This window comes from Tasmannia lanceolata, unplaced genomic scaffold (genome assembly GCF_043159265.1).
Source record: "Tasmannia lanceolata isolate RefF3 unplaced genomic scaffold, GAP_Taslan_0.1 ptg000003l, whole genome shotgun sequence".
NCBI classification, from domain to species: Eukaryota; Viridiplantae; Streptophyta; class Magnoliopsida; order Canellales; family Winteraceae; genus Tasmannia; species Tasmannia lanceolata.
In genome coordinates this window covers 59,873,344-59,901,215 of record NW_027518680.1, presented here as the reverse complement: position 1 = coordinate 59,901,215, position 27,872 = coordinate 59,873,344, and the positions used below count along the sequence as shown (strand labels likewise).

Below are 27,872 nucleotides of genomic sequence, written 5' to 3'. Positions count from 1 at the left end.
CTCCATCTCTTAAAAAGTCATTCACAAAACTGAAAACTTTTTGTTCCACCTTTGTTCTTAACCGTCATCTTATGTAGGATATCTTTGGTTCCATCTGTCAGACACTTAGTCTTTTTGTTTAGCTTTATGCCTTAGTCATGGATGTACGGAATTTGCACCATGCAGTAGCCTTATGTAATGCAACTTAGTAGCTTCATTTTGGGAGTTGCTGAGGCATTAAATTTTTCTTGTATACATTCCATCTTATTTGGTAGGACCTTTAAGTTCTCCCTTTGCTTCACTAATTCCTCAACAATTTTATAATAACCAAAATAAATAATAAATAAAGAAAGTACAAATAGGGCTTCTTTCATCTTGTATGGCATTTGTTGCTTGCCACTAATTTTATGGACAAGGTTTTTTTTTTTTTTTTACTTTTTCTTCTTACATTTAAGTCATGGGTGAAATTGCAATTTTTTCTTGGTTTAGTATATATGACTTATTTAAAGTCGTTATTCTTCTGTATCTGTTTCACTCCTAAGCTGTTAATTCTTAATTATATGATGTATAGAGAGCTGAGAATATGACAGCAAACTACAAGTTTCTGATGCATACTCTACAAGGAAGATAAAATGAAGTGACTTTTATTTTCATTGTACTATTCTTATACTATAAATATAGGTTTTATAATGTAATAATTTTCTGTTTAGGAGCATAGAAAGAAAGCTGCTGCTGGCATTACAACCTTGACTTGCCTAACCAGAATGAAACTCTTGTTTATGTTTAGAGTATATGAGATCCCACGATTGGATCATGTAGGTGTTAAATGAGGTAGGTAGATTTGATTAGGATTCTTCTTTACTTTTCACCTTCTATGTTTATCATTATCTTTCTATGTTTATCCCTTTGAGTGTTCCATATAAACACTGATTAGTGTTCTTTGTAATCAACTAAAGTTAGTAAAGGTTACTGTTTATTCCTTTGAGTGTTCATATGAACACTCATTAGTGTTCTCTGTAATCAACTAAGATTAGTAATCAACTAAATTAGTGAAGTTAATCTCTTGTTAGGTTCATTCATCTCTTTCATGATATCAAATCCGAATGATCGGACGTTTCCTTAATCATAATATTGTGATTCTATTCTCTGATAGACAGCAAGATCAGTCGTCCTCCCAATCTCCATGCATGCTCGCATGGTAAATCCTTTTTCAGCCTTGGAAATACCTTGTCATCCGCCCGACCTCCATGCACCACACTGCTTGCATAGTAAATCATATTTTAGCATTGAAAATACATTGAATCCTCATTTGGGTGTCTGCCAAGGAATGACATTCATTGCCGATTGTTTCCCAATCGTAGTTACAGCTCGCTTCTCGGCACGGGCGTGTTTGGATGTGCGAAGTCTTCAAGTCGACTCTTACCAGCATAATCTGCAAAGCTGACACCGCATCTCAGTGTTTAAAAACGAGGATGCAGGTCAAAATGCGGCCAAGAAAAATCTTTGTCAACTTAGTGCGGACGCGGCCATAATTCGGGAGAGTCAAATGAGTTGTTATTGACTTTTTAGGGCAAAACGCGGAACGCGACCAAGGGAAAAGGGAGTTGACTCGGGGGAGTCCATGATGACACGAGGGAGTTTTAAAACTATGCCGCGGTTCTCTGCATCTCTAGTGATGTTGATATCCACTCTGGCAACCTGCTTGAGTGGCACAACGAGTGTTTCCGGATTCTCCCCTTCTAAGAATCAACAACCAACACTGCAACTCTCTGCATCTCCAGTGATGCTGATATCCACTTCGCCAACCTGCTCGACTGGTGCCAAAAGTGTTTTTTGATCATCCCCTTCTAAGAATCAACAACCATGGCCGTCAAGTCTAACGTCGGCAGCCCTCTCATCACGGACTCTTGAAATTGACGAATAGTGGCTATCTCGCTGGTGATGACCCCAACTATATCAATGATCTCGAAGAAGATGATACTTGAGGGGAAGAGGCAAAACCTGCTTCTCTGCAACCCTAACCCTAAGCTAATGGAGGCTCTGATGATCAAACCAAGAGAGTATTCTTCTCAAACTTCGATCCTTACAATGATCTTGTCTACACTTCGTTGATGGATACCATATTCTAGTAGTAGAACAATGCTAGGGCTGAATGAGTCGTTCGGTCCAGATCAAACCTCATCCGCCTCTTCTCACTCCATCGTCTGGTTAGACATGTTACGATGTGGCCTCCTTTTTTCGGGTCAAAAGCCGTTTTTTTTTTTGTTTTTGCTTATGGTAATATCTAGGCCTCATCACCAGCATTGGGGGCTTTTCCTGTCACTTCCTCATGCCCCCAGCACCCACTCTAACCATTCGATGTCGCTTCCTGTTGTCACATTACGTGCAAGGTCCCATCAGATCCATCAAGGCCACACTTCTCGCCTACAGTTAAAAGAAATAAAAAGAGAAGGGTCGAAAACAGCACCTTCTATTTAGATCAATACACCCCTCACTTCTAAATGTAAAACATCCCCCCCCCCCCCCCCCCCCCCCAAACAAGACCACACCCCCCACCCAACACACACACACACACACACACACACATATATATAATTTATAACTACATGTCCCATCCACTACATTTCTATGATTTACCCCTTACCTTTAGAGTCCCACTCCTTTTCCTCGACATGCACATCCATTTCTCTTAAGCAGAATACCCACCCCTAAACTTCCACTACGAATAGCCATTTATCGTCACTCTTCGCCATTTCTTTCATGTTTTCAAACCCTAATTTCATCTTTGGTCTATTTCATTTGAGGTGCCTCAGTTGAGATGCGTGCCTGAAATAGTAACTATGCAATTGTGGTGCCCCTGTTCCCTTGAGGTGCATGCCTAATTCATGTGTCCATGATTATTGATACACAAAATCGGCCCCATGAGGACTTGCCCACTCTTGCCCATTGATGCATAAGTATGTAGTCACTTATTCCCATGAGGAACAGTACCCAAACTGGCATGTGAGGACTCTCCCATCAAGGCACGTCTTGCCCATTGAGGCTATGGTCTTTCGTAAGCCCACTTTGCAGCTCAACTTCCAAGACCGCCAACATCATCAACATCACATCAATCATAGTCATCAGCTAGGAAGCAAGGGTACTCTCCCGGGGCTCCCGTACCCGACACTATGGGGTGCGGGTACGTTCGGGCACGCCCCGGGTACATCTTGGGTACGTACCCCTATTTAAAAAGAAAAAAAAAACCCAATTTTGGTTGTCGAGTGCATGTCGGGTCAAAATTTTAACTTTCTTAACTTCCAAACGGTGGGGTACTTTTCAAATTTTAAAAATTCATAAAATCTATCATGTCCAAACATTATTAAATCCCAAAAGTCCGGTATAAAACATCTCATAATTTGGTCTCTAAAAATTATTCATCTTGTCAAGCACTAGTCAACACACTGGCAACAGACTTTTTTCTAATGAATAATGTATTGATGCCTCATGTTATGAAATATGGAACTTAATCACTTATGAAATGAAGAGTAACATTAGAATTTTCCATTTTGGTGATGTTATTGTTATTTGACTACTCTCCAATTTTTTATTTTTTTTTATAAATATATAATAAAATATTAAAATATATTATTATATTCGGCGTACCCGAACGTATCCGCACCCGGGTTTTTTGGAAAATCACGTACCCACATACCCGTGTCGTGTCGTACCCACACCCAGTACCGTACCCGTGCTTCATAGGTCATCGATGCACACTAATGATCGATCATTGACATTGCGCATCAAATCGATAGGTTCTACTTGCATTTCTTATTGAGGCATTTCATTCTAATCAAACATATGTCGATTTTCAATCCACATACATTTGAGAGGGCATATTACAGTGTATCAGATCTCACCATTGGGTCGTCTAGATGTTAGATGAGGCAACTAAGCTAGATGAGGGAGTTGGGTTAGATTAGAATTCTTCTTCACCTATCATATTCTTTGTTTATCATTATCTTTCTGTGGTTATCCTTTTGAGTGTTTTATATAAACACTCATTAGGGTTCTTTGTAATAAACTAAGATTCATAAAGTTAGTCTATTAGTAAGTTCATTAATCTCTTTTAGTTTATATCTACTATAAGCACTGAGCAGCTTGTTTGCTGTACCATTTCCATTGTAACAAGATGCTATCTAGTTTAGCATTTTGAATGTTGTTATCGGTTGGAATTGTGACGTTTTAGTGCATGCTCAAACTGTTCTTTGTTTCTCTATAAGTTAATCAAGTTCCCGTACATAATGCTAAACCATTGAATCATTTATGTGTGTGCGCGCATGCGTGATGCGCTCGTAAAACGTATACCTTTAGTAATTGTTAGGAATGATGTATTATGATGGGGTCCATCACTAATGGCATCATTGTGATTTGTTAATGTTATGAATTTATATAATAAAGTGATGGAAGTCGTGGGGTTATACTTTCAACTCCCTCAAATTCCTTTTTCCCCTTCTTCCTCTTTCCTTCCTTTTCTCTTCTCTTTCCACGCCTTCCCTGCTTGTTCCTTAGATTATACTTCTTAACATGGTATCAGAGCCAAGCTCCATAGGTCTCTCAGATGATTTCTTCTTTTTTTTCGACTTCAAATGAAGAATTAATTATGGAGGAAAGCTGATCAATAAGTTTGACAGCATCCAAAAAATTAAATAAAATTTACCATAAACTCATAATTATCGAGTTGCATTTGGTTTAGCATGGATAACTGATCTGTCTTTTTCTGAACCCAACGCATTGTGGGTTTCTCCTGCCAGTTGTACAGCTACTGACAGTAATTGTAGACACATCAACACCAATCATGGGATGTTCTACAACTATATGTCCTGAAACCAAATATTGCGGTAGCCTGCGATAGAAAGGTCCAAATAAGCCTAGATCCATTGTCTTTTCTCTGATTTGTACGTTATTTTATTCTTTTAAGTGTTGATATACTAGAAGTACAAGTATGCATAGAGAAAATATCGTTCTTTGGAATTTCATTCCTTGGGATATTCTTAAAGGATTTTCAGATGAGAAATTTCTCTTGGAGTATTATAGGGAAAATCTTGTGGAAAATAAAATAAAATAAATAGATTAGGAGATTTGTAAAAAAAAAATTAAGAGATAATTATCAAAACTATTGAAATCTCATGGAAACATTGGGATAATAATGCAAAAATATCAAGAAAAGTATTTTGTTTTTTGAATTATTGGCAGATGTTATTGTTTCTTGATAACATCAACAATACGTTGGAAGATTTTCAAAATATTTGTGATATTTGTGATTAGGGAAGCATCCCTTCTAAATTATCATATAGAGGGGAAGTAAAGAAAGAGATAGAGGTACCCTCAGCAAATTCACAGAAGAGACCTCACAATACATGCAAGTATATATCTTCACGGCAGGATAGAAAGGAGTTCTTATTGTGAAGTACTGTTATTTATATATCCAACATTTTCTTTTAAATGCATCATGTGGATCAGTTTACAGTCAAATTAAAGATATTTCCTGTATTTTTTGGCAACCAGGAAATTATTTTTTGTTGTTGCTGTGGGTTTTTAATGTCCCTGTATTATTCCTTTTTTTTTCCAGTAAGTAAATCAAAATCTGATACAAAAAACTAAACCATCGAATCATCTGTGTGCAGAGCATTTGTAAGTCAAGTAATCACAGGATATCTTCCCAGTCTCATTCTTCAATTCTTTTTATCCCTCGTGCCTCCAGTTATGAAGCTCTTTTCCTCCATGCAAGGATATATCTCCCATAGTGAGATAGAAAAAAGTGCTTGTTACAAAGTACTTTGGTTTACTATATGGAATATTTTCTTTGCATATGTGCTATCTGGATCAGTTTTAAATGTATTCCTTGATCCCAAGAATATTCCTTCGAGGCTTGCTGTGGGTGTTCCTGCACAGGTAATTACAAATTCCTCTTTTGCTGGTTTGTCTGAAAGGAATTTTCTGTAAATGTTTGACACTCTTGATTTAATTTTTTTTTTCTGGTGATCAAATTTTATGAAACATGCCCTCATGTTGATCATTTTATGGGTCTGTCTTTACAATCATGGTCTCTGCTGTCCAATAAGGACATAAAAATGTAAAAAATTCTTACCTACTAATATTCGTTAGGAGTCATGAATATCTGATAGTCACTATATGATGAAAAAATGAAAATGAATTGGACAACCGATATGTTTCTCCTTCCCCTTCTCTTTGCCTTAAGCTGATGAATAATTTTGCAGATTCTGGTGCAAATAGTCCAAGAGGTTTTGGAGAAATGCATTAATTTCTTGCCTCTCGAGTAGCTCTATGTGCATCTGCGCCTAAATGCATCAATGAGCTACACCTTGTTGCAAAACATACATCACATATGATTATTTATTTTAGAAATAAAACATTCTAAATGCATGCATATGTGTGCCACTTGTGCAGTGCCAGGTACGCAGAAAAATACCCTATTTTTTAAGTAATAGGTGGCCCTGGACTATCTTTGTTTTAACCACAGTTTAGTATTTAGATTTAATTATAATTGCATTTAGTGACTGTTCTTTTCTTAAGTAGGGTATCAATAAGTTTATTTGTCTGGCTTGTATATTTCATTTTGGGCATTCCAATGAAAACGAAATGCGGAGAGCAGAAATGAGAACTGTATGAGAATCGTTTCTTTCTAGAACATTATTTTGGTATCATAAAATTTAATATCTTTGAGGGTGTATCCCTGAGAACTAACAGCAATAAATTGTTTCGCACTATGACTCTTTATGCATTGATATCTTCGCTTCTATGTATCTTATGATGTCATTCAGATATTAGATTAGGATCTCTTTCAAATTGATAATCTAGCTCCAAACTGTTCTGTTCGAGCATGCCACTTAAGGCTTCTAGATGAGGAAATGATAGTTCTATTATTATATCTTCATAGGGTAGAAATGTTTATAGATAAAAAAGGAAAGAACCATACAAAATGTCCTGTGGTGTCACTTCCAAGAAAAAATTGAATCTGAAGTAATTTTGTGAAATACTGTTATTGTCAAGGCTGCCAGTGTGCCATAACAATGCTTACCATGAGAATGTGACTTCATATGCTTTCACTTTTGAATTTTTACTAGTTTCCAGGAATTATTCTAAAATGATAGTCTGAAAGATATCATTTTTTATGTATTCGGATTGTTAATTTTTTACTTTGGATTTCAAGATGCATTCATGTAAGCATTTTTTAAGGTTGTTTTCTAATGGGATACAGGCATCATTCTTCATAACCTACGTCATGACATCGGGATGGACTAGTCTATCATCAGAACTTACTCGTGTGATCCCCCTCATTCGTGATTATATTGGAAGATTTTGTTCGAAGAGTACGGATGAACTTGAGGTTCCATCAATTCCTTACCACCAGGAAATTCCCAAAATTCTCTTATTTGGACTCCTTGGTCTAACATACTTTTTTCTAGACCCACTGATTCTGCCTTTCCTCTTGGGCTACTTCTCTATTGGATACATCGTCTACCGTAATCAGGTAAATGGAGTTCGTTACATGTTTTAGACATTTCTTACATGCCTGGTTAGGGTTATATCGTTTCAATGGAACTCTATACTTGTAACTGTTCCTGTCCTTTGGATTCTCATGTTCCTTTTGATATATTGGTTGATGATGCTTCCCAGATCAGCGGTGTAATTGTGTTGCTGTCAACCATAATCTAAATTATCGAGAACTGACTCGAGTCAAAAATGGGTCTCATCCGTCAGCTCAACTAAGTCAGCTATGACTCAATAAAAACAAGCAAATCTTTCTACTAATGTGCGTGTGTTTTTGTATGTATAATAAACTCCATATGTTAACTACAAATAATAACACATGGCACAGGCGTTTGGAGTGCTTTTGTTTAGATTTAAGCTGTCGTTTTGAGTCCCATAGGCGAATTTTTGAATTTTTCTGTAGCTTCCGAGTTATTGATGAGTGAATTCGTTTCGGTTCGAGTGAGTAAACTTGGTCAAGTTTTGACTTGTCTATTTTTAGTATTGTGTCGAATATATAAGAACTTTTTTTTATATCTCAGACTGTTACAACTTGTTTCACACTTGAATTTCATTATTAGGACATTATTACCAATTCTATGTGACGTGGCCTAGCTAGTAGTATACTCAATGGAAATCCAATTTGTTGAGATATTCTGGATCAAGACAGCCATATGTTTTGTATTGAACCTATGTTCAGTATATTAGGAGAATTTTAGCCTTGATTAGTTCATGTTTCCCAAGGACCTGTTGCTTTACTCTCTTTTTTGAATGATAACCTATTGCTTTACAAATTTGATTTAGGTAATGTGCAATAAAATTCTTAAAAGTTGAATGTACACAAAAGGAATATAATCCCAAATGCATTAACCTAGATATTTTTTTTTTTGAGTGGTACCTAGGTATTTTAACATTGATATATTATTATATTTACAATATGTATTTTCTTGGAAAACAATCATTTAGGATTTAACGTACAAAATTTACAGAATTTGGACCATATTGTTTCCCACTTTCCCTATGAACCTACCATGTTTCTACATCCAACTTCTATAATTGTAGTTACTGATATGGTCTCATTCTTGAGGATGGCATTTTCTACCACCAACAAAGAGCAGGCACAGATACATGCTTGGGATCGTATTTGTTAGGCTCTTCCTTACTTTCTTATATTTTAAAGAAATTGGTTTACTTGCAGATGCCACCAGCGGTTGATATGCCATCGCAGCTACCTATACTGCAATTAATCCAGTGTCTTATAGGATAATTTTAGCCTTGATTAGTTCATGTTTCCCAAGGACCTATTGCTTTACATTTTTTTTTGAAGAGAAAAATACACTTAGACCCCCTTGTGGTTTCTGACACATTCAACTTAACCCCTAATGTTTAAAAAGTTACAAGTAGTCCCCCTGTGGTTTCAATTTGTGTAAGGTAGACCCCCTCAGTTGATGGTTAGTCCACAGATTGAAGGGCTAGGATGATCCGATGGAGCTGATTTTTTAGGCACACCCTATCTATGACAGGGCCCATCAAATGAACGCTTTGGATCATCCAAACAATGTTGGCTTTGGATCATCCAAACAATGTGGGCCCACTGTGTTTTGGGTAGTGTTTGGATTCGGGTATGGGCCCACATTGTTTGGATGATCCAAAGCGTTCATTTGATGGGCCCTGACATAGATAGGGTGTGCCTAAAAAATCAGCTCCATCGGATCATCCTAACCCTTCAATCTGTGGACGAACTGTCAACTGAGAGGGCCTACCTTATACATATTGAAACCACAGGGGGGTCTACTTGCAACCTTTTAAACATTAGGGGTTAAGTTGAATGTGTCAGAAACCACAGGGGGTCTAAGTGTATTTTTCCCTTTTTTAAACGATAACCTATTGCTTTACAAATTTGATTTAGGTAATGTGCAATAAAATTCTTAAAAGTTGAATGTGTACACAAAAGGAATATAATCCCAATTGCATTAACCTAGATTTTTTTTTTTTGAGTGGTACCTAGGTATTTTATCATTGATATATTTTCAATATGTATTTTCTTGGAAAACAATCATTTAGGATTTAACGTACAAAATTTACAGAATTTGGACCATATTGTTTCCCACTTTCCCCTATGAACCTACCATGTTTCTATATCCAACTTCTATAATTGTAGTTACTGATATGGTCTCATTCTTGTGGATGGCATTTTCTACCGCCAACAAAGAGCAGGCACAGATACATGCTTGGGATGGTATTTGTTAAGCTCTCCCATACTTTCTCATATTTTAAGGAAATTGGTTTACTTGCACATGCCACCAGCGGTTGATATGCAGCTACCTATTCTGCAATTAATCCAGCGTCTTATAAAATCACTTAGAACCAGTGTTTAAAAACTCAGACTCAAACGAGAACTCGACCAAGGTAAAGGGAGTCAACTCGGGTGAGTCAGTGATTGATGCTGTTAATTTTTCATTAATTCGGGAAAGTTGAAAGTGTATTGGTTGACTTAGTAGGTCAAAACTCGGACTCGGACTCGACTCAGCCAAGATGAAAGGAAGTCGCCTTGGCAGAGTCGATGGTTGACTCGGGGAGTTTTTAAACAGTGCTTGGAGCTGGATTGTCATGGTGTTGGATTAAAGGTTTCTCTACTCCATATTTGGGAAACTAGGAAACTGACAGCCAGCCTGTTGTATTTACAAAGGCTCTAGCAAAAGGTTGATGCCATCTTGTAGTTTGCAAGGCGGGACTGATTGAAACTTGAGGGGATGTGTTAAGAGTATTACATTATAACTTGGAGGGTTAAGTGTATTTTTTGGTAGTGTTGTTTCTTCATGCGATTCCTATTTGTCCCTTCTACCCCTTAATAAATGGCCAGCAAGGGAGTTTTATGTATTCCTCTGATGATGCTCGATAATAGTAAAGTATGGAAGGGAAAGTAGAAAAGGACAGGAAAGGAAAGAGATGAAGAGAGGAGGAGAAGAAGTTCATAGGTTTTACAATTGAAAAACCCACAACTTGTCATATTTTTACACACTGTGTACAAAGATGATGGGCTGCATCACAATTGGTAGTGTAAATGACTTAATTGATGGGCCTCGTCTCATTACATCATCCTAACAATAACAATTGATTATGAGTTGGAGAGTAACTCACAAATTCTAAACCTTCTTGCCCTGCTCTGAGCAATATCTTTAAGTATGAGATCAACCTCTTGGAAACAACTAGCAATTTATGAGTGGGACAAGTGGAAATATTCGTGGAGGAAAACAACTTTTTTTTTTTTGATAGGTAAGTTGGAGTTTGGCAGGATCCCTACAAGTGTATTAATGAAAGGTAAATAAATTACATCCGAGTGTAAACAAAAACAAACTCACTAGTTGAGATCCAATGAAGGACATTTTTGGTGGATCGAGGTATATATCAGTCAGCGATTAGATGGTTAGTTGATATGTCTTACAATGAAATAGACGGATCTAGCATTTGCAGTTGAGACAGTTACAGAATTCTATATCATTTGAGTACCTCATTTTAGAGCCGTCTAAAAAATTCTGTGGTATCCATAATATTATTTTGGGAAGGGAATTTTGCTTAGTAATCATGGTTTTGACTTTTGAGGTTCATCATAATCAGATATGATTGGGTTGGTTTATTGTCGAGGAGGTTTCACAATTCACATTTTGGGATATTATATGTTGGTTCAGATGACATAGTAACATGGAAAAGTTGGAAATAAGCTGTGGTTGGCAAGTCCAATGCTGAAGTCTAGTATACATCGATGGCAGACAGTACTTGAGAGGTTATGCGGGTGAAGAGGCTACTCGCTAAGGCTGGAATTGGAATTGATTGGCTGATTCCTATGTATTCTAGCAATCAGGCATTCATTCATAGCATCTCTGTAGTTTGTTATTCATTAATCATATTTGGTAAACTAATCAAATCATGCGTAATAATACCATGGTTTGGAATTTCGGCCAAAATTCCGAAATTTCGGATTTCGGTTGGGACCGAAACTGAAATTTCAGAAATTTGGATATTTAGGAAATTTCGGTTTGAATTTTGGAAAAATGATTTTTCTTCAAATTTTTATTAATTTTCCAAAATTTCAGCCTGAATTATTGAAATTACGGAAATTTTGGTTTCGGTGGCCGAAACCGAAACTGAAATTTAAAACCTTAAGTAATACTAAGATGCTCATTTTTTCCAACTCGTCTTATTCTGACAGTCAGGCAGCCCAATCCTGCCAAGAGAGACCATTTGTTAGGGAAGATCCGCTTATGCAGCATGAGGGGTGGCATAGTATCTTTGTAGTTTTTCATTCGGCAATCATGTTTGGTAAACTAATGAAATTGTGTGCAATCATGTTGAGATGCTCATTTCTTCCAACTCAATCTTATTTTTTTCTTTCTGATGTTGTGATGCTTTGAAAGTGGTTTCTACCTGATAGTCATTGCAAATGATCTGATGTTGTGATGCTTTGAATATGGTCTCTACCTGGTAGTCATTGGAATTGATCCAACTTTATTATTTCCCGTTCAAAATGAAAAAGGTTCACTTTGAGAAAGAATTGGAAAATTTACATCTCAAAACTCTGTATTAAATATTCATGTACACTCTTTACTCCTTTTATTATTAAAATGTGTACACACACACATAGGGAAATGATTTCAGCACAAACATGTTTTGATAACATGCGCTCACGTATCTTGTCTTTTAGTATTTAAAGAGTTGTAAAAGGTTTATTAGGGTTCCAAAAAGCACCTAAGAGACAATTAAATACTAAAAGACAAGATACATGAGCGAATGTATCAAAATATAGTTGTGCTGAAATCATCTCCCTATATATATAGAATATCTCTCGTGACTAAAAGTCCCTTGATTTAGACAGAGGACATGACTTACTTCAATTCTGTATTTTGATTGTCTCCTGAGAGCTTTGTTCATCATTGTTAAGTGTATCTTCATTATTAGTAGGTCCTTATGAAGATAAATTTATGTGTCAACCCATCTGCATGACATCCAGAAATCTAATAATTGCCTGAGCCCGCCTGTTGATGTTTTATCAAGTAGTTGAAAATTATTTTTCCCATTTATATTTAATATGCAGTGATTAATATGTTGGGAATAAGTAATGCCACTGGTTTGAATTCTTAGATATTAGTTTCAATATCAAATTAACGAGTACGAGGGCAGGTGCAGGACAGAAGAAATCGTCACAATGTACTGAATTTTATTTTCTGTTTGGGATGCTATGGCGTTAATAATAGTTTTGCTGAACAGGATGGAAAATTTTCTTTTCCTTTTTATGCTTATACTTGCATTACTATTTTATTTATATTGGAAATGATGCTAAGTGTTGATGTTTATGTGATGAATCTCCTTTTAAACTTCTAAGGATTCTTTGCTTTATCTTTCTATTTATATCAAAATCTATCAAAACCGATTTGGAGAATGCTGCTACTACTAAGCTTTGGAAATCTACCATGCAGCTATTAAATGTGTATTCACCGAAGTTTGAAACTGGTGGGAAGTTTTGGCCAATTGTGCATAATTCTACAGTGTTTTCCTTGATACTGATGCAAATAATAGCCATTGGAATATTTGGGCTGAAGAAGCTTCCTCTTGCATCAAGCTTGATGGTGCCTCTTCCTCTGCTCACACTGCTTTTCAATGAGTATTGCCGGAAACGCTTTCTACCCATTTTTCAGCGTTACTCTGCTGAGGTAATTGTACCCTATATGCATGGTTTCACTCATCCCGTGTTTTGTATCTTTTTCCTAAAAGTGTATCCTCTTATAGAAGTCCAAGTTATTTCACCAAATCATTTGTGAATCCTAAAATTTTCCTTCAGTATTATCAATTCTTTTCCCTTTGAAGTTATCCAGCAAATAAGAACTTTCACATATTTTGGTTGTTGTCGTTATCTCTATTTCTTTGATCAACGCATGTAGTGTTCTTATTTCTTATTTCTTCCTACTTTGTATCTTTGAACAAGGTTTAAACGGTTTATCCTACCTCATGTGGCTCATAATTCCCAAGATGAAGTACCAACTTATATATTATCTGCTTATCATGCTCACAAGTAAATGATCAATAATTTTAGTTCAAGGGACACTTTTTAATTAAGTAATGGATATGTTAAGGAAGCTCATGACGATGTCTTTCACTGAACGTTAATTTTTAGTTTTGAACATGCTGTATTTTACATTTATTTTATACCTAAGGGCATCAGTTGAGGCGAGTTGCATGGGCTTTCGAGGCGAGTCGCATGGGTGACTCACAGATTGTCAAACTCTTACGAGTCGTACAAGTCAACTCCTGAGTCGAGTCGCTGCGCTTTCGAGGTGAGTCACATGGGTGACTCGCCTTTGTTGAAGACTTGTCCAAGTTGTTTGGTGACTCAAACGATTTGCTGGGAGTCGACTTGAAAAAATAAGACTCTTACGAGTCGAGTCTAGTCGCTGGGCCTGGGCTTTCTTGTTTTGATAGTTGAAAACTTAGAAGTTGGAACTTAGAAACTAAATTATTTTTGTGCATGCAAGTTACAAGCATGGTTTTGAATTTCAGTTTCGGTATGAGTTTCGGCCCTCACCGAAATCGAAATTTCGGCCTAAATCCTCTCATCATTAAAAAAAATATATTATTTATTACCAAATTTGGCGAAATCCTGTAACGTTTCGGATATAGTGGATTTTGGTTTCGGTTGAAATTTAAAACCATGGTTACAAGCATGGTTTTAAATTTCGGTTTCGGCTAAAATTTCGGACTTATCCAAAACCGAAATTTCAGCCGAAATCCTGGCGAACAAAAAGCCGGATTTTTAGGACGAAATTTCGATCGAAATACTTTAACAGAATTAAAAATTATTATTTTAATATAAATTTCAATGAAATTTCGAAGGGAATTTCGGTTTCAGTGCCTTTTCGTTTCGGTCCTTAAGGACCAAAATTTCGGATTTCGGTCGAAATTTAAAACCATGGTTACAAGCATATAGTTATTTATATTTTTGGCTTAGTGCTTTATCTATGTGCTATTGGGTTCCTTTTTTACATACTTCATCTTATAATATATAATTATATTTTTTCAACTAAATTTCTGTTGTTGTCAAAACTCTTACGAGTCACGAGTCGAGTCGAGTCAGAACTCATAAAATTAAGAAATTGAGTCACGAGTCGAGTCACAGGTTGACAACGATGATCACATATGGATTTGCATCTTCAAGACTTCATATAGTGAACTCAAAGACATGAGAGTGTCGCAAAAAAAATATCGTGGGCCCTACATATTTGGGTGCTCTACACCATTCATCTGTTGGGTCCTCCAATGTGGAGATTTCTATACCATGCTTTCCATTTTAAACCTCTACAAATTCAAAGGATAGAATCTTCCTATAGACGCCCAACCGATGAATCATGTTTATCACCCAAACATGTGGACTCTTTTTTTTCACTACAGCATGCCCACGAGTTCACCATATAAAAACCCGTATCTTCAATGCCTCTTATGAATTGCTTCTCATTTTGATAGTTGCTTCAGTTTGAGCTCCCTCTGATACCGAGTTATTCTGTCTTGTAGAGTCTGATAAAGAAAGACAAACAAGATCAAGATGATCCCACAATGGGAGAATTCTTTGATAAACTGGTCACCGCATATCGCGACCCCTCTACGCTGCGAATCGGATACTGTCAAACTACGGGTAGGAATTATTCTCCCCTTCTTTCTGCGGCTGATGTTTGAGATCGGAATGGCTATGTACTTTATTGTACTATGTCTACAATGCCTCTACTGTGTGCTGTGCTGATGATTTGCAATGCCTACTCAAAGGGACTGTTCCCAGGAACCATCTACAATGGCTATGCTGGGTTTTTTTTCCTTTGGAAATGTACTATGCTGTGTGTTTTTTTCCTTAGGAGATGGAAATGTACTATGCTCTGTGTTGTGCTGATAATTTGTTGATATCAAGTATATTGTACCACTATTTGTTGGTGATAATAAATTTGTTCCGTTTTTAACCATGTCCCCATCTCCTAGCTTAATCACTACCTTTGAAATCTTATAACAGTAACTTGAAATTTGCTTGAAACCATAGTTATAAATTTCAGAATAATATATCAGAAATCGATGAATTATTCATCGAAATGGTATCTAAGTTGAAACTACAAATTTACAATGCACTCTAACTCAATCATCTACATGGGAAATACCATAGTTTTGATGAATCATTCACTTGTTAGGAAACCTTACATTGCTCAGCTCAACTCAACTCAACTAAGCCTTTGTCCCTAAGTTTACGGCCGGCTGCCAACCGGACGTCTACCCTCCTCCCTTTATGGCTTGGGACAGGTCTACCCTCCTCCCTTTATGGCTTGGGACAGGCTGTGAAAAATACAGGCAGAGTTTGGATTACTATAGCCCAAAAATCAACCTTTTTAACCATGTCTTAAGTGTTGTTAGTTGGTTGGTCACTGAATTTGGAACGTTGTATATTCAAATTTTATATTTTCTTTTTGTTTGGACCTCGATCTGATACTTAAGAATTTCCCAATCATAACAAGTTTTAGGCATTGAATCAGGTCTAGTACATAATTGACTTAGATCAACCATTGCCCGCCTCATGTACAGAAAGCCATTTTGCGGTTTTTCATGAGAGAACAGCCACACAGGGTCACTCTTTTAGCAGATTTTGTCTTATTCATTTAATTCATACGAAGTGGCTGTTCTCTCAAAATTGAGCTGCGAGATTGCTATTTATATTTCCTAAAAATGACTTTATTTAAAATAAAATAAAATAAAAATGAAATATAGGCACTTTTAGGGTAAAAACCAAACAAGAAGGGGTGAAAATGTTGGAAAAGAAAGTGGAAATGTCATTTACCTATCGTAAATGTCATTTTATCCATAAAACAAGATTATTTGTATCATGGAAAAATATTTGTGTATCGTTAGGCTCGTGACACAAAACTTTGTTTCCGAAACGTGGTTGACGATGTTTTTTTAACTACGAATCAACTATGTAAATCTCAATCTGATAATATCGTTGATAAGGTGTGTAAGATCCCCCATCGGAAGTGAAGAGAAAGTTCCTGGGCTATATATGTGGACCTGTCTTTCCATCCGTAGACGCTTTTTAAAACCGGGGATGGCGACATACAACCGGACAATATGAAGAGAAAGTTCTTGGGCTATATATGTGGACCCGTCTTTCCATCTGTAGACGCGTTTTAAAACCGGGGATGGCGACATACAACCGGACAATATCTACACGATGTGACCGGGGTGTGACAAGGTGACATTGCACCATTTCCATGGTGAATTTTTACTCAATTTTTATCAATTCCGCTCCCCCACCACCCCCTTTAACAAAAAAAAAAAGAAGAAGAGGGGAACCACCAAAAAACAAGAAAATGAAATATTATTTGTTGTTTTGAGTAGGGTTTTTGAATGTTACAAAAATACCCCTCATGAATAGACAAATAAACTTAAATATGAAGGTTATTCTTGCATCTTGGCACCTACCATTTGAATCTAGGACGTTCCAACAGATTTTGTGATTATGTCTAGGTCACGACCTGAAATAATTTTGGATCTTAGGATATTCGGATCCAATGGTCGAGCTCAAGTCCTTTCTACCGTCTAGGTTCATTGACACACCTAGTCAACTGTCTAAAATTGTATCATTTTTGGAAGCCTTTGGCCCACAAAATTTTAAATAATTATTATTCCATTACAACTAATAAGAGTTTTAAAGAATGTCTTTGACATTTTCTTCTAAAATGAAATTGGCAACTTGCTAATAATAATGAGAAAATCATATCATTAAAAAGCTGTGGATGAGAGCTTTGTTATAAAATCACTTTTATATTGCTCTTCCATTTTAGCATATATTCAGTAGTTTTCTTCTGAGAAATGATATTTCCACCCTTTTTCCAGCAATCCCACCCCCATTTTTCGTCTACTAGGAAAAAAGCACGTGAGTTGCACGTGAGACCCAAATATCAGTTCAAATAGTGCAAAATGAAGTGGCAATCTAATATTGGAGTTGATTAAAAGGAACAACTACCTAGGATCTATTCATATAATAGGGAAAACAAAATATTACTTTACCTTTTACCGAAATTTTTATCTGAAACCGAAATGTCCACATTTCCAAGACGATCGAAACTTAAATTGAAATTTAAAATCTTGCTCTTGAGCATGGTTTGAAATTTCGACCGAAATCCAAATCCGATTAACCCGAAATGGTATGAAATTTCGTTAATTTTGTTATAAAATTTAACCGAATTTTTAAAATTTCGATCGAAATTTCATTTCCGCCCGAAATCCCGTTTCGAAATTTAAGGAATATCCCCAAAAAAATGGATTTTACCCCTCATTTAATATTATCCTGAAATTTCAGCCAAAATTACTGAAATTTTGACCGAGTTAAAGTATCTTTTAAATTGATTTTTATGGATTTCACGGATTTCGCCTGAAATCCGACTAAATCAATGAACGACTATTTTTCTCGTACAGAATTTTGACCGAAATTTCGGTAATTTCGGCTGAAATTTATGGATAATATTAAATAATTATTAATATTATTTAATATCTAACTACTATATATAAAGGCCGAATCGTGGGTTAAGTTCTTCCACCCTTTGCCAAAAATCTCATCTATATCCCAGCTGTATTATGCCTATTCTCTTTAATAATAAGTTATAATATTAACTACTTTCTTTAAGGTAAGATCGTAATCTGCATACGAAAAGTACCGACACGGGTACCTGTCTATGACAATTACGAAAAAAAAAATACCAAGAAGAGGAAAAGACATATGACAATGACGAAACAACTACTTTATATTACTCATGCATGACACTTGCAAAATATTGACGGATTCCGAGCACCTCAAGAGGAACAACAATTATGGAAACCTCTATCGATTGGAGGGCTAGGATCAGCCTATATCGATTGAAGGGCTAGGATAATATTAAATAATATTAATAATTACTGAAGAGGAACAACAATTATGGAAACCTCTATTGATTGGAGGGCTAGGATCAGCCTATATCAATTGGAGGGCTAAGATAATATTAAATAATTCCATAATTGTTGACTAGGTGTGTCAATGGACTTTAATATTATGGAATTATTTAATATTATCCTAGCCCTCCAATCGATAGAGGTTTCCATAATTGTTGTTCCTCTTGAGGTGCCCGGAATTCGTCAATATTTTGCAAGTATCATACATGAGTAATATCAAGTAGTTGTTTCGTCATTGTCATGTCTTTACCTCTTCTTGGTATTTTTTTCGTAATTGTCATAGACATGTACCCTGTGTCGGTACTTTTCGTATGTAGATTACGATTTTACCCTAAAGAAAGTAGTTAATATCATAACTTATTATTGCTGGGATATAGATGGGATTTTTGGCAAAGGGTGGAAGAACTTAACCCAAGATTCCGCCTTTATATATAGTAGTTAGATTAGATTAGATTAGATTCCTTAAAATTACAGCATTTTGACTCTTATTGGTTTGTCTTTTCTAGAGAATAATCATTTTTAGGAAAAAACAATCAAAGGGAGGTTATAAATGTTGGAAAATGGAGTAGAGATATCATTTTCTTTTCTTTTTTCCATTTTCTACCACTATGAGAAATGGACGTTTAAATGATGCATAACAGTCCACGTGGAGCAATAAGAATAGATTTGGGTTTCTCTTGTTGAATCTCTTTGATAATTAGTTTAATAAGTCAAACTATGAAATGGGGTGGGCCCCACTAATTCTCTATGAATTCATGCCAAATGGAGAAAGTGAAAGCTCCAATCCTTCTTTTTTTTTCTTTCATTCTTCCAAAGGATTCCATAATAGGATGCAAATGTGACATCACCCATCTCTTCATTTTCATTTTCATTTTCATTTTAGGGTTGAGATCGATTTCCTCAATGTTTTTCAGTTGTCAACACCCAAACACATCCAAGATGAGTAGATTCTCTCTCTCTCTCTCTCTCTCTCTCTCTCTCTCTCTCTCTCTCTCTCTCTCTCGGTTGTTTTTGCTTAGTGGGTGTGATTATCAAGAAGTAAAAAACAGCAGAAGAAACACATCTCTATCTCGTTGTTTGTTTTTGCTACGTGGGTGTAATTATCAAGGAGTAAAAAACAGCAGAAAAAACACTCAAAAGGGTATATTTTGGAGATATGCATGTTTCTGAATTCTGGATTCTTCTTTGAGAATCATTACCTTCACTTCTTTTTTCAGGTTTTGCGGCTTCTTTCCCACTAATTATTTTATTACTTGCCACCTTGCAGAAGAAAAGACAAGCTATGGCCGCGCATGTATTAAAACATGGCTGTGCTGATATCATTTCCCTATAATATATGTATTGTGGTGAATGCATGTGTAACACTTTCATTTCATCTATATGTTACTGCCCAAGATAATATGATATAGTTTATGGTGTGGTGTATGACGTATAACTTTTGTATTTTTCCTCAGCTGATAGTGCATAGGATACTGATATTATGAGTGTGTGATAACGCATTTTATCTACGCAGAGGCCAAAGGCACATAAGAGATCCAAGTTTTTATCGGCAAAAATTCTACCTGGCTATATACTATAAGTTTGATTTCTCCATTGATAATCCCCAATGTATCGGATTAATCATCATAGACCATGGACCAATATGGCGGAGAAATCGGTCCTTAACCCATTAACACGTTTTACGTATAAGCTAAATTTGAACTGAGGAATTGGGAATTGAAATCAGCATCCTATTTTAATTCCTATTCTGATTTCCTTGTAAACGGAATGTGGAAATTTTAAAATAAAAATTTCATTCCGACTAGAGCAAGCTCAGAAAAGGATCCTGATTCTAACGCCCGATTCCAGTAATCCAAACACACCCATAGTATTTAATTACATGTATATGTTATGTTACATAACATGGCATAATACTATATGTTGTACTGTTTAATCTAGCCAGCCAACCTAGCTATTGTACTTTGTAGTGTATCATAGAGTCCAACTTATGCAATCAATCCCAACGATTGATCCTAAGGATCATTTTAATTTTAGCTCCCATATGAAGACATGATTGTGTGGTCGAGACCGTTGATCTTGTAGACCATCATGTAGTGACCCACATGGTTCTGGTGATAGAGTTTATATTGCGTGATCAAACCATAAGCATGTGATTGAACAAATTATACAAGAGAATAAATAGATGATAAATACCTCCGTCCGTGGTAGTTGATCCTTAGCAAAGATGATTTCACGATCCTCGATGCTCTCCAAACGAAAGAACAATGATAGGTGGCCTTCTACTCTCTCCACTTCTTTATGCGTATTCCAATGGGAGAAATAAAAACCTTATGTGTGAGAGTAGGGACCAATCCCCTATTTATAATAACACATAAGGAAACCCTAGAGTCCACCCCTTACAGACTCTCATTCCTCAAATAAGCCCACAAACTTTATTGGGCTTACAACGGGCCCACACACTATTAACCCATTACCATACCCCTTCGAACGTGATCCCATGCGGCTAAGGTGTTCCCGGCTCAAACCTTATTGATCACTAACCGTATATGAGCCGATCTGGATTACTCTTTACCATAATCACACATTCTCTGCAATCCGATTTTACAAAAGCTAAAACATATACTATGCAAGTCCATAAAAATCTTACATTCTCCCACTTGGACTGCATAGGACATTGATAGAAAACTTTGCCATAAAATCTTTGGTTTGAAAACTTAATTCAAAACATTTAGTTTGAAAACGACTCTCCGGATTGCAATTGCCACAAAAGAATGCTGATAAGAGTAACACCTCAAACTTTGCCTTAATCAAACAAAGCTACTAATACCCAATCATGAAGCTCGCTACATTATATCACGACATAGGACCGTACATGTGAAAGTACTAGCAATTTCATTGATGCAGGCTAAATGGTATGGCTATGTGGTATGGAAATTACATGTAAATGTGATCTTTCATGCCTATTTCCAAATTGATCCAAACTTTTTGTCCATTACCGGACCCTTATGCTTCAACAAGTGAAGCTTGTCCATTACCGGACCCTCATGCTGCAACAAGTGAAGCTTGTCCATTACCGGACCCTCATGCTTCAACAAGTGAAGCTCTTAAGACGGGCAATCCTGATGTCTTAAGTACCTTTATACTTTACTTATAGGTGAGAAACCATTATACCGTATGAGCAAAGCTCGCCCTACTTAAAGCTTAAGTCTTTAATTAAGTATCACACCTCCCATGAGGCAATACCTCCCATGAGGCATAACAACATATAATCAATTATTTGTGCACAAAAAATGGCAATAACAACTATAATAACATTCTCGAGAACATATCAACGTTATTCATATAAAGCAGCTGCCAACAATAGAACCATACAGTTCTACCAAACCAAGAAACTCCCACTAACCAAATTATCAAAATATAAAATAACCTACCCTAAACGGGTAACGTGTCCATTAAAAACTTTATGGCAATCTTTATGTTAGTGGGTCAGCAGTTATGATATGGCTCATCTTGCCATAACAAATATACTAAGGTAGAACTCATATCATCTAGACAACCAGTAAAAACTGCATCCGCATGGCTAATAGCCTCAAAGTGATCTGATCGACTGTATGTGAGCTTAATGTCATCAATCCTCTGCAAATAACGCACAACCTTTATTGCTGATATCGAATGATCCATACCAGGATCACTCTGCCATCTGCAAAGAACACTGATCGTAAACACTAAAACTAGGAGAATAAATCTGCTCCCATTAATGTTAAGATAAATGTACCAGTCAATTGCATTTTCTTCAAATCCAAAAGAGGTAACAACCTAGCCAAACTTCAAGTAACACTGCTTGGAAAACTACTTAAACCAATAAATAAACTACTTCAGTTTGCACACCAAGTGCACTATCTCAAAAACTATCTTTCGAGACTCTAAACTCCCACTGAGGTAATGACTATCGTAAAAAATGGTATGGTGAGTCTCTATGACCTAGCTAAAAATAGATCGGACAATAAAATCAATAATCGCTAAAATGTTTTTGTTTACCCAATTAAGTAATAACAAACATGTTTGTTAACTAGTTTTCTCATATATGGATTTTAAACCTCGCTTACACTGTGTAACCCAAAAACATGCATGTAAAAGAGAGATTATATCATAAGAGTCAATATATAGAATAAAATGTTTATCAACAAATCCATAATAATAACCATAGAAATCCAATACTGAAATTGAAAATAAACTTCTTCTGAGGGAAAGGACATAAATAGTATCAACCAAAACTAGGCATGACCAAAAACTAAAACTAATCTAAAAACTCCTAATAACTTGACTTTTGCCTTCCCCATTTCCCATATAGAGTCCTTCCGGCCTCACTGATTCGCCTCTTGCTCTAAAATCCCTTGCTTCTTAAGCCACTCCTTATGGTGTTTACAGTCCTTTTTTTTTATGACCAATCTTCACATCTGTCCTTTTCTGGTCCGGAATTCTGATTTGGCCTGTTGTTGTTGTTGTTGTTGTTGTTGTTGTTGTTGTTGTTGTTGTTGTTGTTGTTGTTGTTGTTGAACTTATGATAATTCTTCTTCCCAAACTTGTGATTGTACTTCTTACCAAAATACTTATTATAGCCCTTATTGAAAGAACTCTTATTATTGTTGTGGGCAACAAAATTTGCACTCTCAACTTTCTTTTGTTGCATCATATTTTCCTCTTGGACCACTATGGAGGTCATCTCATCTAATCCCCACTCAGCCTTCTGAGTATTATATGACGTTTTAAGGGCATTAAACTGTGAAGGAAAAGACTCTAGAATACACCAGACAAGAAAAGACTCAGGCATCTCCACTTTCAAAACAGCAAGCTTATTAGCAATGTTTGTCATACTCATGATGTGCTCACGAACCCCACTCACACCATCATACTTCGTATTGGAGAGGTCACACATGTAAGTACTTTTCTCAGCCTTATCAAAAACTGAAAACTTCTTTGCCACAGCAGCCAAAAAATCCTTAGCACTTCCAGTAACAGTCACACTTTTCCTTATGGTCTTAGACATAGTAAATTCCATGATCATTAGACTATGTCGATTCGAGTTCTCCCATCTCTCATAATAGGCCTTGTCATCAGCAGAACTAGTGGTAGTAGGCTTTGCAGGCTTATCCACCCTAAGAGCAAGATCAAGTCCCATCACACCAAAGACAATGCGAAGGGTGTCATTCCATTCCTCAAAGTTGTTTCCAGTCAGTGTTTTGATGTCAGAAAATTGGCTTCCAATCGCAGAGGTATTGAAAACTGGTATAAAAAATATGCAATGCTCACATAATGCACAACATAAATTTACACATGAAAATAACATGTATCATAAAACTTTAATGTGCAATAAAAAACTAATTAACTTGGGCAAATAATTAGATTTAACCCAAACTGGTCTTGAAAACCTTATAAGTCCCAGTCTGGTTAGAGTCCAGGCACACCATCACAATCTGTCGCCTACGAGCAAGGCGAATTGCAACATGTAATAGGTCCTCTCTTTATCATAAGAGCAAGTTTCCATATGAACACAAGTCTTCAAAAAGTTTGCCGCCTACGGGCAAGACGAAACCTTCTAAATTTTGTACCTTGAACACTTGCCTTATGCCACCACAGTATCTTACCAAGTAGTGACCCACCTACGGGCAAAAGTCACTACCCCTACTAATACTTGGTGCAATCGCAATCCTTAAACTTTGGAGAAAAACTTAACCTTTTAGATCCCCATAAACCATTATGATTGACAACCTATGGGCAATGACCAATCATTCAGAATTTATGAATCCGAAAGGTTTGAATTGCTATAAATTATGTCCAATAATTACCGAGTATCGATAGCCATTACCCTATGATGTGAGTGGGTTTTATCCAAAACCTCATTCTTCATTATCATTTCACCCATGACTATGCCGCCTGAAAATCAATGATCAAAAGAAAAGGGAAACCCCCATTTAAGTCCCAAACCAGGTGCCATTATCAAAAGTGAAAGGTTAATAAATTACACAAACGGATGTCCATATCAAACTGAAAATGATCATTTGATTTTAAAAAATGACTTTTATATGTCAACTGGGTGCCTTAACCGAAAAATTGGAGTGAAAATTTACACCCTCTATCTTAGCTGCCATCATTATAGTAATTTCCATGCCTACTGCTTGGGCTGCCTTCATGCATGGAAAGTAGCATAATTTAAATATGGCCTGGACAATTTGGCGTGGCATATGCATGCTACCGATCTAAATATTTGATAACACTTTGGGTAAATATGGCATGACACATGCCTGCTAGCTACCCATTTCATGATATAAATATTGATGGATCAAGAGGCTAGAGCCCTCCGATAAAGGGACATGAGGCCTCCGGTTAGATCAACGGACCTGATCCATCACCATGTCACAAGTGGGGCTCAAAAAGTGATTGTTATGAAAGAGCTTCACAGTCGAGTCTTTTTAGCAATTCTGTGTATAATAATATTACATACCATGTATGGTGTAGCATATTGTATATGACCCAACCGTTTGTGATCTTTGATGTGGGAATGAAACATATGCAGAGTCCATGGAAGTGTTGGTCTCTCTGTCTGCTGTGTTAGAAGAGAGCTGCTACAGTGCAATAGTAAGGAGTTTTATAAAGGAACAGGAAGAAAAAAACAAGTATTAGATATTCATTGATGGATCTCTTTGGAGAAATCGTCCCTTTCACCCTTAATCATAAATGACAAACGCATTAAAAAAATGACTTTGATTCCTTTAAACTCTGGTTAACTATGCAAGGTGAACTGATATATTTTTCTAAACTCAGACCCAAGTTAAAATTAATAGTCTATTCTATTACAAATAATAGAAATACAATGGAATTTTTGACTTCCCTGGCCAGTTCCCACCAAGGTGCTGATAGAAAGTTCATAATTCTACGAAAAGACAAATTTATCCCTAGGGTTTAGGAAAAAAAACATTTGGGTTGATGAGTTTTTTACCCCCAAATGGATGGTTTTAATAATTTAATTTTTCCATGACTAATAATCTTGAAGTTATGGAAACCTCTGAATGAAAATTCATTTATGTAACTTTTTAAAAAAAATGGAAAACTAAGAGAGAGAAAAGAGAGTAGTTTAACAATCAAGGACTAATTCAATACTAAATTCATTCAAATGTTTGAATAGAGAGAAGCAGAAAAAATAAAGCAAAAGAGAAGCCTCCATATGGTTTGATAAGAAAATGAAAAATAATTTAAAAAGATAAAATAAAACAAGAAGGTAGCAACAAGGAGTAAAAGATCCCTCAGTGCCCTTTTCTCATTTGTTTCAGCATACTTCTCTTATAAATGCATCTCTCATTCATTCATCTAATCATGTGGGTGCAACAACCAACCAAAGCTTACATGTTTATACACTGATAATAGAGAGAGAAAGAGAGATGGCTAGAAAGAGGAAGGCTGGGGAGGGAGGAGAAGAGAACAATATAGAGGGTGGTGGAGTGGGGTGGGAGGAGGTTGTTAAGGAGGCCGCGGCGGTAGCCGCACTTGGTGGAGCACGGCCAGCTAGAAAACGCTTCGTGGGGGTGCGGCAGCGGCCGTCGGGTAGATGGGTGGCTGAGATCAAAGACACCATACAGAAAATTAGGGTTTGGTTGGGCACCTTCGACACCGCCGAAGACGCGGCAAGGGCCTACGATGAGGCAGCCTGTATGCTCCGCGGAGCGAACACTCGCACTAACTTCTGGCCATGCTCGCCTTCGGCATCCTCTTCGCCGGCCTTAACCTCAAAGGTCTCAAACCTTCTCCTCCTCAGACTCAAAGCCAGAAACAACCCTTCTGTTTCTTCCTCTACTTTGCCCATAAACCAACAAGTAGAACAACAAAAACAATATGTGGAAGCAGAAAAGGAAGTGAGAGTAGAAGAACAAGGCACCCAATTTACTGAATTCTTGGATTACGCCGAAAATTCGGGTACTACTAGTAATATTACCACTAATATTTCTACTATTAGTAGTAGTAATATTAGTGATAATAGGAATGCAAGTTTGGAAACATATTTTACTAACCAAGAAGAAGGTGGTGGAAAGGAATTTGAATTGGATTATGACTGGTCTAATATGGGTCAGGTTTCGGGTGAGGGGAGTTTCTTCAATGGAGAGGGGGAGGAGGAGGAAGAAGAACAAGAAGGTGAAGGTATTGATTTGGGTGCAATTGATTTCCAATTTGTGGATGTTTCTGGGTCCTCTTGTTACTACTCTCCATTTGAGATTGCTGAAGAAATTGCGGAGCCAATGGAGCAAGAGAGCGTTGGGGATGAGCCATCGATGCTTAGGGCGGCGATGAAGAGGATGAAATATGAGAGGAAGATCTCTGCATCTCTCTATGCTATTAATGGGATCTCTGAGTGCTTGAGGTTGAAGCTCAGATCGGTCGGTGGGAAAGGCGGTTTTGATCAGTCAACCAATCTTAGTAATACCAAAAATCAAGAGGAGAAAAAAGAGGAAGAGGAACACGTTCAGTTGCAAGTGGAGAACCAAAAAATATCTACTGAAATGGAATCCGCTTCTTTCTCAAATTCAACTAGTACTATTACTGATACTACTAATAGCATTAGTACTATTAACAGCAACAGTAGTAGTACTACTACTTCGAGCAACGACGGTGAATCTTCACTTTGGAGTTCGCTTGATCTTCCTCCCATCTGCCTTGTTACTTAGTTGGAATAAGGTTTTTGATTCACAATATATATCAAATACTCTAATTCCATGTAAGCTCTTAAAGATTTCCATGCATAACTCCTCATCCTAAGTTGCTTATTAACGAATGAGATGAATTTTAATTGTATGATAGATTAGAGATTTGGGTATCTGATGTTTATCAATGAGGATCAATCATATGGGAAGAAAGTTAACCTTTTGCACTACAGCCTACTTTTGTTTGAATGTTTGTCTTTCATGATGGCTTCTCCATATTTTAATCAACAGACACAAAAAGGGTGGGATGTGCTGAAAACGATCAAAGCCATATTTATGATTTTGGGATGATTTGTAGCAATTTATGTAGTTAGTTATTATGGGTATCCATTTCTTTTCTTTGTGATCTGCTCTTTATAGAGTTTATCCTTCTTTGTGCCTCTTCATTTCTGAGTATTAAGATCAAGCATGCTTTGAAGGATTGACAATTCTATTTCTTTGTTTTTCTTTTCTCCTTTTATTTTTTTTTGGAAAGAAGAAAATAAGGTCATATAATGAAAGATCATGTGAAACCTCTCCATGCCTTGAGCATATATGAATGCTTCAAGATCTTCCACACAGAACACTTATCTACGCATAGTAAGATCATTAGTCTAGCTCATG

At 36.6% G+C, this 27,872-nt stretch overlaps 2 protein-coding genes across 5 annotated transcripts in view; both read left to right on the top strand.

Moving 5' to 3' along the window:
* Nucleotides 1-15,512, top strand: part of HYP1 (hyperosmolality-gated Ca2+ permeable channel 2.3) — a 33,598-nt gene extending 18,086 nt beyond the window's left edge. For 3 of the 4 annotated variants that reach the window (XM_077367885.1, XM_077367880.1, XM_077367883.1), the window contains exons 9-12: nucleotides 5,646-5,913; nucleotides 7,241-7,513; nucleotides 12,987-13,220; nucleotides 15,073-15,512. In XM_077367885.1, the coding sequence (XP_077224000.1) occupies nucleotides 5,646-5,913; nucleotides 7,241-7,513; nucleotides 12,987-13,220; nucleotides 15,073-15,234 (937 nt within the window). In that variant the 3' untranslated portion in view covers nucleotides 15,235-15,512. The remainder of the gene's footprint in view (nucleotides 1-5,645; nucleotides 5,914-7,240; nucleotides 7,514-12,986; nucleotides 13,221-15,072) is intronic. The other variant, XM_077367891.1, reaches the window with a different exon arrangement.
* A 10,443-nt stretch (nucleotides 15,513-25,955) lies between these two features.
* LOC143869986 (uncharacterized) lies at nucleotides 25,956-27,233 on the top strand. The gene has a single exon (XM_077376518.1). It carries the CDS (start codon nucleotides 25,956-25,958, stop codon nucleotides 27,231-27,233), a length of 1,278 nt encoding a protein of 425 aa, XP_077232633.1.
* The last annotated feature ends 639 nt before the right edge of the window (nucleotides 27,234-27,872 follow it).

What these genes read in the sequence shown, in the direction of transcription:
- LOC143869986 (XM_077376518.1), top strand. Translation starts at nt 25,956, where the DNA reads ATGGCTAGAAAGAGGAAGGCTGGGGAGGGAGGAGAAGAGAACAATATA.